The sequence below is a fragment of the Crinia signifera genome, chromosome 7 (assembly GCF_055691185.1).
Source record: "Crinia signifera chromosome 7, ASM5569118v1, whole genome shotgun sequence".
NCBI lineage: Eukaryota > Metazoa > Chordata > Amphibia > Anura > Myobatrachidae > Crinia > Crinia signifera.
In genome coordinates this window covers 118788807-118801077 of record NC_139223.1, presented here as the reverse complement: position 1 = coordinate 118801077, position 12271 = coordinate 118788807, and the positions used below count along the sequence as shown (strand labels likewise).

General features: G+C 42.7%; 1 protein-coding gene across 2 annotated transcripts in view; it reads left to right on the top strand.

Annotated features, from left to right (window-relative positions):
• Window positions 1–12271, top strand: part of MAP3K2 (mitogen-activated protein kinase kinase kinase 2) — a 56319-nt gene that overhangs the window by 20748 nt on the left and 23300 nt on the right. For both annotated transcript variants that reach the window (XM_083153673.1, XM_083153672.1), the window contains exons 4-7: window positions 81–121; window positions 2069–2168; window positions 8129–8242; window positions 8564–8663. In XM_083153673.1, the coding sequence (XP_083009799.1) occupies window positions 81–121; window positions 2069–2168; window positions 8129–8242; window positions 8564–8663 (355 nt within the window). The remainder of the gene's footprint in view (window positions 1–80; window positions 122–2068; window positions 2169–8128; window positions 8243–8563; window positions 8664–12271) is intronic.

The following is a 12271-nucleotide window of genomic DNA, read 5'->3' as shown; positions in this document are numbered from 1 at the left end:
TTTTTTGTAATTTTTTTCAATGATCTGTCTTAGTAGCTGCTACCTTGGAAGTGTGATTAATGTTACATGTTTCATTGCAGAATGATGTACGTGTTAAGTTTGAGCACCGTGGCGAAAAAAGGTGAGATTCTCTTCATTTGAGGGACTGCTGATGTCCCAGTGGTGCCGCTCTGGGCACAACTATTATAACATGAACTACATCTTACCTGAACATTAGGGTCTGCTGTTATGAGGAAATTATTCATTACATTTAATATTATCTTCTACAAATTATCTGTAACAGCCAGCAGGGATTCTTAAGCACCTATCCTTGTGTATCAATGTACGCATACAATCCGTTGAGATTGTACGGTTGGGTGCAGTGTCTTTCTGATGTATGGCCACCTTTAGACCAGGGTTGCCTACCTGACCCTCTCCTTCAGGGAGAAAATGCTCTGCTTCTGGACTTCCCTGGTAATGTATGATTGCCATCACCTGTGGGGAAACACCTTCCTTATCAATGAACACACTTTCACTGTTTTAGTTTAGCTACATATTTCTAATTTTCACCTTCGCTTTATTTACACGTTGCATCACACATTTTACAGTTTTTCATCTATTTTCTTATTTATATTTGACGAACTCGTCAAAGAATGTTAGGCACAATCTCCCTGTGTGTACACAGCGGGCAATAGCTATGTGCAGTCGCTATCGCCCGGTCAAATAGATCCTCTGTTGTGGAGCCTTATAAATAAGATGTAATAATAATAATAATGCCTTTATGTGTTCACAGTATTCTTATTAAGCATTATATGGTGCCACATTGGGTCTGCAGTGCCCAATTACAGTAAATAAATAAGGAAACAGTGATTCACATTTGAATACAATAAAGGCCAAGTTAAGGCTATATAAACATATCTGCATCAGGATGGCATAAAACCATAGGATTTGGTGCCATTAAAGATGGTTTAAGTAAAGCAACCCATACACGTCCCAATGCGGGCGTGCGTTGTGGGCTTCAATAGCACGGATTGCATTGCATGTGCATCCGTTGTGCATGCAATGCGATGCAATTTGATGAAACCTAAGTACAAAAAGTATGTGCAAGCACATACTTTTTGTACTGTGCGATGAGGTGCCGCGGGAGCGCGCAACTCAAAGCACAGAACGGACAGCCCGGCATCGCAGCGTGTATGGGCTGCTTAAGAGAAGGAAAATCACTTGAAAGGGAACAAGGCCTTGTATGTGAGAGCTTCCATTCTACTCTTAAGACTGACTACTAGACTTTTAAGTTTGATTATTCAAAGTTGTGCATTTGAATTGACGTGAAATAATGTTAATAATGGGTTTAAATATAGACGCAAACTAGATATGCTGTACATAAAATGTAAAAGAGGCTTGCTGGTTGCCCGTAGATCACATATACTCCTTGTTTAAAGTTTTCATTTTTTTTTTTAACTTGTATTAAATCATTGAAGTTAAGAAATACTTGTAACCAAATATTAATATTAAATTCCCATTTTTGCAAGGAATAGACTGGAATGTGTATTATAGTGGTACGGTATAACACTTCCTGCTTTTCCTTATTACTGGGAAATAGCGGGAAGGTACACCGAAAATGTTAACATTTTGTCCACTGGAGTTCTCCACCTCCGGCGATACCTCCTATAGGGCACAGTGCATCAGCTTAGCACTGACGCATTGTCTCCCTGCCTGGCCGGCCATGCTGGGCATGCGTAAGATCTCCTGCTAAGCCCAGAGCTTGTAAACAGACACAACCAGGGACAGCACTGTCCCTGCTGTGGGGGGGGGGAGATAGGGCAACGACGCCTGCAGCTGTCAAAATCTGTGTAAGCTGAACGTATCGCACATCACTTATGACTTCTTTAGTTTTATGGATACTATGGAAACATTGCTTACTTATCGTATTTTATTCAGCTTTAGCGTAATGACTCATTCTGTCTACCATGGTAATTATTTACTTTACAAATTACAGTACTTTTTCCTCTGTGACCGATTTTAATGTGAAATAAGAAGCAATTTGGCAGAAATCAGCCAAGCCTAATGCAATGACTTTCTGGTTTTACAGAATCCTGCAGTTCCCCCGGCCTGTTCTTCTGGAAGACCTGCTTGCTAAAGCGAAAACTGCCTTTGGCCAGTCCATGGATCTTCACTACAGCAATAATGAGGTGAATGTGTTTTCTAGTTACATTGTACAATTTAAAATTAAATTCTCAATGTATGAATTTTTTTTGAAAGTGTAAGTCACTTGTGCAGGCTGCCTAAATTTATAGTATGACCACTATGGGGATTATTCTGGACTACATGCAGCGCTGGGTGTGGTTTAAATGCTGTCCGCCCCTCAGGCAGCAACCTGCTCACCTTGTTCCCCACACTGCTTTGAATGATTTGGAACGTACATGCAAAAGTAAGTGCCTTAGCTTTGCGTATTCCCTGTACGGGAACAGGGCGGGCAACAGTCGCATCACTGCCTATTTTCCATGGGAACGCCCAACATTTTCATGGGAACACCCATGAAACACTGGGCATTCCCATGGGCTCGTTCGCTCGCTGCCGCCCCCCCATTCAGCATATGTGCACGCGCATTATCAAAACATTGGTCCCTGTTCAAATGCGCGGGGGACTGAGTAGACTAGAATAACCCCCTATGTCCCTTCTCAAACATGGGGCCTAATTCAGCTTGGATCGCTAATCAGAGAATTTGCAAATCAATAGACTGCGCTTGCAGCATATGCAGGGCCAATTAGTGGAAAAATATCCGTACGTATGGAAGTCAGAGTAGCCGCAGTTTGACAGGAAATTGGTGTTAGTGGCAGAAACATGGCGTTTTCTCAATGTGTTTTTGAAAACACAGAGGTGCCCAGTAATTTTTGTGGTAGGTCTCTGAAGTCAACGTTGACCACTTCTAACCTGATTCTTGAGTAGATTAGTGGAAGCTCTATACTGGCACAGATGGGGAAAAAAAAGTCTTTTTTTTTTTTTTTTTTGCAAATGGCTCAAAACATCGCTATTTGTGATGTATTTGCAATTTTGCTTTTTTCTGTCGGTACTTGTGTATTATGTGGGCGCCCGATATATCGCATCGCATGCCACTAGTTAAGGCATGCGATGCGATTGGACCCGATTTTGAGCCTTTCCCAGGAGGAGTGTACAATTTTAATATTGCGTCGCATCGCATGCCTTAACTAGTGGCATGCGATGCGATTATACACGATAATACATTGTACAGGCACCCTGATGCCTGATCACAATGTTAAATGCACCCCCATACCCAATTTTTAATTGTACACCCACCCTGATGGGTGATTACTATGTGAAATGCCGCCCCCCCCCCCCCCCGTTGCTAATGCCACCCCAGTATCAACGTCAACCCGAAACAAAGCGAGCCCCATGAGGGGCGGCGGTACGCGTTCTCTGACCTTTTCATACCCCCACTATCCATATCGGCATGGAGTTGATTCTAGATAGTGCGGCGAGCCTCCCAGCCCGAAGCGTGACGAGCGCAGCGAGCCCCTCGAGGGGACGCGTATAACTTCACATGTATTCCGCGTCCCCTCACGGGGCTCGCCACGCTTCGGGCGCGGTGGCTCGCTGCGCTCGCCACACTATATAAAATCTACTCTACGCCGACGTGGATAGTGGGAGTATCAAAAGGTCGGAGGACGCGTACCGCCGCCCCTCGCGGGCTCGCTGCGCTCGCCATGCTTCGGGTTGGCGTTGATAGTGGGGTGGCGTTAACAATGGGGGGCCATTAACATAGTAGTCACCCATTAGGGTGGGTGTACAATCAAAAATTGGGTCTGGGGGGGGGGCATTTAACATAAGAATCAGGCATCTGGGTGCCTGTGCGATTAAAAATGGGGTCCAATCACGTCACATCGCATGCGATATGATTGTATGAGATGCGATGCAACGCGATTTTTTAACGTGCGCTGAAAAAATCAGGTGCCCAGATAATACACAAGTACCTTTCTGTCTGAGCAGCAGCTTTCTGCTCGCAATCCTCTGCGTTTTCTCTAATTCGCAATCTATGCTGAATTTGATCCATGGCTAGGACTTTTGGGGTGATTCAATTAAGTGCAAAGTTCCATTTGTGCACAATGATGACGATTCAATTGTTTTTAGAGTGCCATGTGCTCCACTTTTTATGTAGTGATACTGTATGTAATTATTCCCCTGCACAATGCACCTATTCCATATTCGTGCTGATCTTGCACAAATTTAGTGAATCAAACCCTTTAAACTATTGGGTGCAACAGGGAAAAGTCAGTCTTTTCGCACCTTCCTCTTCAGGAGGGGGCAAGAACAAATAATTGGCATCCATGTTATCCTCACATGAATGGAGCAACAATTGAACTGGGTCCAAAATAATTGATACCCCCCTCCATATTATCATATTAGGAGGGAAAACTCCCTTGCACATCTTGTGGTATGAACGAATCTATCCTTTACAGATAAGTTATGTTATAGTAGTGTACAAAGTTCCTTTAGAACTTTATCGCTAATTGAATCCTCCCACTATATATTTTAATTGTATGAAAAATTCCATGTGTTTTTAAACAGGCAATTTTTATTTGTAACTTTTTATTGTTGTATTTTTTATTTTTTTTTGTATTCTGTAAGCAGCCCAACCCACATTCGTCATCTCTTTTTAAAGTGCTGTATAGTAAAACCTCATTCAAACAAACACCTAGTGTTATTATAGATCATTTCCTTAAAATCCTATTGGAATGTATATTCTTTACATTCAGGTGACACGCATGCATGAAGCTATCCATTGCAAAAGATGCTGTGTAACCTGATTCTAATACGGTTCTACTATACTCATGTACTGTTTGTGTCAATATGACCCGTATCATAAAATTATGCTTTTCATCCCTATAAAGATTACAGGCATTTTTGTAAAGCTGTTTTACATAGATAACTGCTTTGCACAATTTGGCCAATAATTTAAATTGTATTTTACAAACATGTGTATTGCACTTGATACATATTATGTTTGTTTTATTATCATTTTTGACAAAATTTGCATATGGTACGTTTTGATTACTGTAACGTTCCCCACAGAAGATCTTGGTTGATTCTTCACATGACTACTGTCCGTGGCATATATTGTCTTGAGGAAATGTGAGGCTTGATGAGTGTTTTTTCAAGCTCTTCCAAAAATATTCTCCTCTTTGTAAGTTTCTTATTGTTCCAGTTTGGGTTTATAGTAGTCCATAGGACAAAGGCATTCTGAAAACATATAATCAAACCTTTATATGTTTAAAGCATTTCATCACTTTAGTGAGTACGGTACGCACTTGAAATTTGGAAAACACTACTATCCATAATCGTCCATTATTGTCATATTTGGTGATCGTTTAAATGAAGATCTAAAGATACCTTTACGTTCATGTTTGCACTTACCCCAGTGTGAGTTTTGGTACGAAGCTTGGGGTTCCCCTTTGTAATAGTATTACTATTGATTGAAGTTTTGTGTTACACATTTTTTTTATATTTTTTATTTTCCAATATCACGAGAAAACTCATTGAAATTGGAGGCGAACAAAGTTCAGCTCCAACAGATTCAACTTTTGTTAAGGAATATGTTCACAAGTTGATCTAAGGCAGCGGTCCTGACCCACAAGTGGGTCCCGTCCTTCTCAGCATGGGGTCGGGACTCCATGTTACTGACAATCAGGCTGATGACTTTTCTAATATCAATCAGTGATTCAAGGAGTCTAAAATAAGAGACAATTCAACAGATTTTTCAGACTCCTCCCATCATTCTATGCCTCCTCAATGCTGCCATGTATGTGCTTACTGCTGACTACACATGTGATGTGATGACCTTCTGCAGTAACTTGCTGGGGTCCTGACATTATTTTTATTGTCTGATGGGGTCCCAGAGGAAAATAGTTTGAGGACCCCTTATATAAGGTATCTACTGCACTTTCTGGCACGTTATAGTCCAAAATTGTTTGGTTTCTTGTCTGGCCTATCACTTACTTTTTTAGTCTTTCTTTATATGTGAAAAGATGATATAATCCAAATGTAAACCAATGAACTTACACTGTATTGCTAGTTTTAAGAAGTAATGTGTTTCAAAACATTTATGGTCACTCACTAGTATAATATCATATTGACCCGAACAGTACATTTGTACTTACTACTCGTAACTTGAAAAAACTCAATAAAAACCTTTTTTTTTTTTATCAGAGCTATTTGCCCAAAATTATAAGTCAGAAAATATGGAAATTCTAATTACATAAATAACAAACTGACAACGAATAAAAATGTAGTTTCAGTTCAAATAGACCCTAACAGAACAGCAGGGTAAAGTTATTACATGTGTGTTTTCCCACTAAAAATATTATATGTGCGTTGCTTAGTAAAAGTAGAATTATTTTTGTTTAGAGGTTTCACCTCAGCTTTTCACTGGAGGATGATGAAGCTGACAACCACAAAGCTGTGTGATTTTTGCCCGATTTCCCCCGAGCAAATTGCATGTTTTTTATATCAGATGTACAGTCCCGTGCATATTGGAAGGAAATGCCTAGATCGCAAGTGCTGCACTTATTATCTGTCAGATCGGTCATCCTCCGGCAGCAATTGCTGGGATCACGTGCGAACTATAGGATGCAAAAGGTTCGAAGAGGATTGGCTGTGATTTTTCTCCTCTGAGAAGTTGCAGCAGTATATGGGGGCCTGAACTGTGTGGGTTTATTCCCCAATCCCTCTCAGTCTTCCCACTTTCACAAGAGCTGTTCTTAGTTGCACCCCCTCAAGTAGACACTTTGCCGCTGTCATTCGTCTTTCCTGGGTCTGAAAGTAAATAAATACAACCTGGCACCCAATTAACAAGTGGCCAGGTTATTACAAGGCGGTCATTAGGGGCAGCCCCAGCATTTCAGAGAAAGACGACCGTAATTTTTAAGACACATGTGGCGCACCATGGGAGATATGCCAAGAAGGGATGGCTGCTTGTGTGAAACACCACCGAGGCTGAACTAGTTGTATCACAGTCCTGAGTAAGTGGTGTATATTCTAAAATAACGTTCATAGGGCTCAGTGGGATGTTGCCTCCTCCCTCTGACCCCCTCCTTCCTTTCTGGTAAATAGCCTCTTATATTTTGTACACTGTCCTTAGTGTCCTATGTTTGTCCTCTCTATGACCGGTACAGGTAAAGCAGCACAGAAAGTGATTACTTTTACGAAATATTTAGAGAAGTTTATGCCAGATCAGTTCATTATACTATACATCCTGTGATCCTGATAAGCACACAGAGGTTTTCAGCCAAGACAGCCCTGTATGGGCGTCTCATCTCACTATGGTGATGTCTAGTTTGTCTACAGAGCTGGAAGCCTCTCTTAAACAAAGTCTTCCAGCCAAGAAGCCTTTATATCTGACCCTGAACTTTCCTGGGCCCAGGCACAGGCTAGTCTGTCTAAATCTGCAGTACCAACTACCCCTGCAGTGGCCCCTCAGTTGGCTAACAATGGTACTGCCTTCTGTCAGATGTAGCGGAGAATGAGGACCCCCCTTTACAGGAGGGTGCGAAGTTGCCTGAATCTGACTCCTTGGGTATTGAAGAGTTAATAATGGCTGTGCATCACAGAAGCTGAATCAGTTCTGTCTAAGCAGTTGTTGTTTTTTTGCTAAAATTACAAAAAATCTACATCCGTTTACCTTCAGTGGATTTGTCTGTTTCCTGTTTATCCATAAAGGCAGTACTCCCAGTGCAGGGAGCCACCTCCTTAAAAGAAGTTTCTGACATAAAGATAGAAAATACCTTAACATTTTTACCGTAGCTGGTGTCACACTGCGACCAGCTATGGTTGGTTGTTGGGTGAACAAGGCTATTGAGTCTTGGGCATCTCGGATAACTTGGGGCCTTTTACTACGGTAATCCAACTGAAGAGATTTTTTCCTTCATGCTTTCCAGTAACCTCACATTGCTGCTTCAGAACATGAATGAACCATATTGTCCTAGAAATGCCTTACCAGTATTTGCTAATTTGTCAATAATTGTGCAGTGCATAGTGTTTATTATTCCTGTGTAATGGTACTGGTTGTAAATGACCCAACAAGACCTTCGCAATGGGGATCCAGTTGGTCTAAACAAAATGTTCTTGATTCTCACAGTTGGTAATACCGTTGAAAACACAGGATGATTTGAACAAAGCTGTGGAATTGCTGGACAGAAGTGCTCACATGAAGAGTCTAAAAATATTGCTGGTTCTGCATGTTCACAATCAGGTCAGAAACCATATTCTCCTGTCAACACAATTTCCTTTTATTGTATTTCTTTTTATGCATGTTGTAGAATAATTTCTAGTGTAATTTAGAAATGAACAGTTTGAAAAATGACAGGAGTTAATTGGCTGATGCGTTATCACCTGCCACTTTATCACCTCTTAATCTATTTCTGCCCCAAATTATGGAATGCAGTTCATAAAATGTAAAATATGAAACTTTATCAGGATATGAACATAGATTCAATAAGTCCTTTTGTACATGTTGCGCTGTATAGTATGTCCTGTATAGAGGCCGTAACGTTCTATCTTTTTGTGGATTTAGGTCCCCATCTTGTGTGATGTGGAGCACATCCCAACTCTGGAAGATCTGGATAACACAGTGTTTAGAGGAACAGAGAGGAAGGACAGGGCAGCTGTTCTCGGTAGGTTGTAAATTATGTGTGTGTGTGTGTGTGTGTGTGTATGTGTATGTACTACGTGTTGTTGTAGATATAGATTTAATTATTTATTTGACATAAACACAAGCTTTTTTTTTTAGAAGTGCAGCAATTGTTACTAAAACAATTCAATGTGCATGTCCACATGGAATGGAAGGTTAAATGCTGACAGTTTGGTTCTCCTTGAAGACCAGCACAGTGGATAACCAGATTTTCAGCGGAATGTGTATACAATGTACTTCTATCCATACACGTTTGGCTGTACAGAGTGTTAAGACATCAGGATGTGAATATAATCAAATTCCGAATAGGCCGAAGACAAGGAGCTAAACGTACCAGTGGTACATAAATTGAAGTACCTCAGAGCTGAAGCATTTTTTTCTCTACACATGTGGGTGATTCTTGCCCACGGCTGATGTTACCAGCGTGTATACATATATTACACATAGGGCCTTATTCAGATCTGAGCTCAGTACAAATTTGTTTGGAAAATGGGCAAATTCATGTGCACTGCAGGTGGGGCAGATGTAACATGTATAGGGAGAGTTAAGGTGGGTATACACGGATAGATGTGTCCAACGATTAGGTCTGAACTCCTGAACCAACGATTTCATGTGAAATGTGAAACGATTTAGCTAACGATTGGTAGCAAACGACCGGTCGTTAGCGAGTCGATATCGTTGGTCGTTCCTCTTAAAACACAGTAGATTGATTTAGTTCCAGATTCCAAATTGTTCAATGAAGAAACGATTAGCAAAACGATTGTGCACATCATTAGCGATTGGTCGCTGATCTTTCTGCATGCAGGAAAGATCAGCGAGCTCTACTAACGACTGGCGGGTGCGCGCATCGCTGGCCATATCGTTCCTAAACACGGAACGATTTGAACGAGTGGTCTTTTCGATCGATCGGGAACGCCCAGATCTTTTGCCAAATCTATCCGTGTATACTCACCTTTAGATTTGTGTGAGTTATTTTGTTTCTGTGCAGGGCAAATACTGGCTGCTTTATTTTTACACTGCGATTTAGATTTCAGTTTCAGCACACCCCACCCAAATTTAATTCTCTCTGCACGTTACATCTGCCCCACCTGCAGTGCACATGGTTTTGCCCATTTTCCAAACACATTTGTACTGAGCTCAGTTCTGAATAAGGCCCATAGTGTGGGGTTGTTGGCTGTTCAGCAACTACTAATGGTTATATAAATGCGCTTATTCAATTGTTGCAATTTGTGCTAACTAAATATTTTATTTCAATGTTTGTTTTCTATTTTCATGTAGCAACTGGATGTGTGATGAGTTCGGCATGTGACATTAGCTCTTGCAAATAGCTTTGTTTTCTAATCGAAATATTGCAGATTTTTGTTTCTGTAATGTTGATATGTAGACTTTCTATTAAATTTGTGGAAAGGTACATCGGTACAGCTGTAGAAAATATTTCAAGACCACAACCAAACTGATCACCCAGTAAAGGTGTGTACACACGTATCGATTTTTCATTTGATTTGCTTTCAATTTCCCCTATTCCACCCCCTTTCAATTTGGTCTTTGCTTTCCCTTTGATATCACATTCGATCTGCACTACTTTTGCATTTGATATCGATTCCGATATCAAATTCAATTTGCATTTGACACAATGTACACATTCAATTTACTGGATCGAATTTGATATTTCCTTGCCTGCACAATCTATTTCTGTTTTCGATATAGAGAAAACGGGAGCATCGAATGCGGATCGAAACAGTCTTAAAAACCGTTTGATTTCGATTTAGTTTTGCTACTGTAAGTAAAATGTCATTAAAAACCTGTCAAAATAGCGTGTGTACACCCCTTTAGCTTCACTTTTGATTTGCAGAAAAAGAGAAGGGAGGAACTTGGAAACAGTTTTCAAGGGGTGGGAAAAACTAAAAGTGCAATACTGAAAACAGACCTTTTTGTATCAAAATGGTTCGGAAAAGCACCAAGTAAAGGAAGCCTGTGTGGTTTACAAAAGAGGTATCAACTAGTGCAGCGGTGGCCAACCCGCGGCTCGCGAGCCGCATGCGGCTCGCCGAGCTGTAAACTGCGGCTCCAGCCTCCCGTCTGCAAAGCGGGGTTTTGAATTTGGCGCCAATTCGGCTGCCAAATTCAAAACGCTGCATCGGCGGCCAATAGGAAACGACCGCGGCGAGCCATCAGCGCTCGCCGCGCCGTTTCCGCCCTGCCCCCGGCGTCTGACATCAGACGCCAGCGGGAAGGCGAAAAGTCTTCTCCACGCCGGCGGAGCGCAGGAGCGCTCCTGAAGACGCGAGAAGCCGCCGGAGGATGGCGCAGAAGACGGCGGCGGGGAGAAGAGTTCAGGCGCCGCTGAAGAGGCCAGAAGACGCCGGGATCAAGACAGAAGATCTCCGGCGCCTTCTACAAGAAAAAAGAAGATGGCTTCCGGAGAGGCCAGCGGGGGTGGGAAGCAAAAGAGCTGACGAAGCTCCCCCCAGCGGCCTCTCCCAACACCAGGTAGGGGCCTTTGGCCTCCTACCCTCCATCCACCCTAGACCACCGGGTGTCGGGCACTAGGCCCGTGGGCAAATTCAGGCCCTTCTGGCCTGTGTGCGCATTAGTCGGGCCCTCTTGGCCTGTGGCTCATTTATTTGTTGGGCCCTCCTGGCCCTCTAGGTGGGCCCTTTAGTTAGGAAGCTGGGCCCTCCAGCATAGGTGTTGCACTGTGGGCAACACCTGTGCTGGAGGGCCCAGCTTCCTAACTGTGGGGTCATATGATGTTTGGCACTGTGGGGGGCATATGATGTTTGGCACTGTGGGGGGCATATGATGTTTGGCACTGTGGGGGGCATATGATGTTTGGCACTTTGCGGGGCATGTGATGTTTGGCACTTTGCGGGGCATGTGATGTTTGGCACTTTGCGGGGCATGTGATGTTTGGCACTTTGAGGGGCATGTGATGTTTGGCACTGTGGGGGGCATGTGATTTTTGGCACTGTGGGGGGCATGTGATGTTTGGCACTGTGGGGGGCATGTGATGTTTGGCACTGTGGGGGGCATATGATGTTTGGCACTGTGGGGGGCATATGATGTTTGGCACTGTGGGGGGCATATGATGTTTGGCACTGTGGTGGGCATATCTGGCACTGGGGGCATAAAGTTTTGTCATGTGGCCACTCTCCTTGTGTCATATGACCACGCCCCTGACCACTCCCCCGATCACGCCCCTTTTTGGCGCGCGCATGACGTTGGCTCTTTGGCTTGACAACTGATATTTTTCGGCTCTTTACCTCTGACCGGTTGGCCACCCCTGAACTAGTGTGAAAGCAAACAAAGAAGGCCTTTAGGAAATATGAGCAAACTCTAATGACTGGTATCTTAAAGGGGGGGGTTTGATATGGTGGAATTATAATACTTAAGACAATGAATGAGTTTGGTGGACAGAGACAAGGCAGTAGGAAATCTGTAAAGTATATTTACAGAGGACAAAATTCTAACGGGTAATGTATTATCTCGGAAACAATGTCAACACAGACAAGGATGACATGCGGGTTTTTTTTGCTGTTGCTTTTGACCCCTAAGCACGTAGACCCCAAATTAGTGTGTATCCTCATTCCA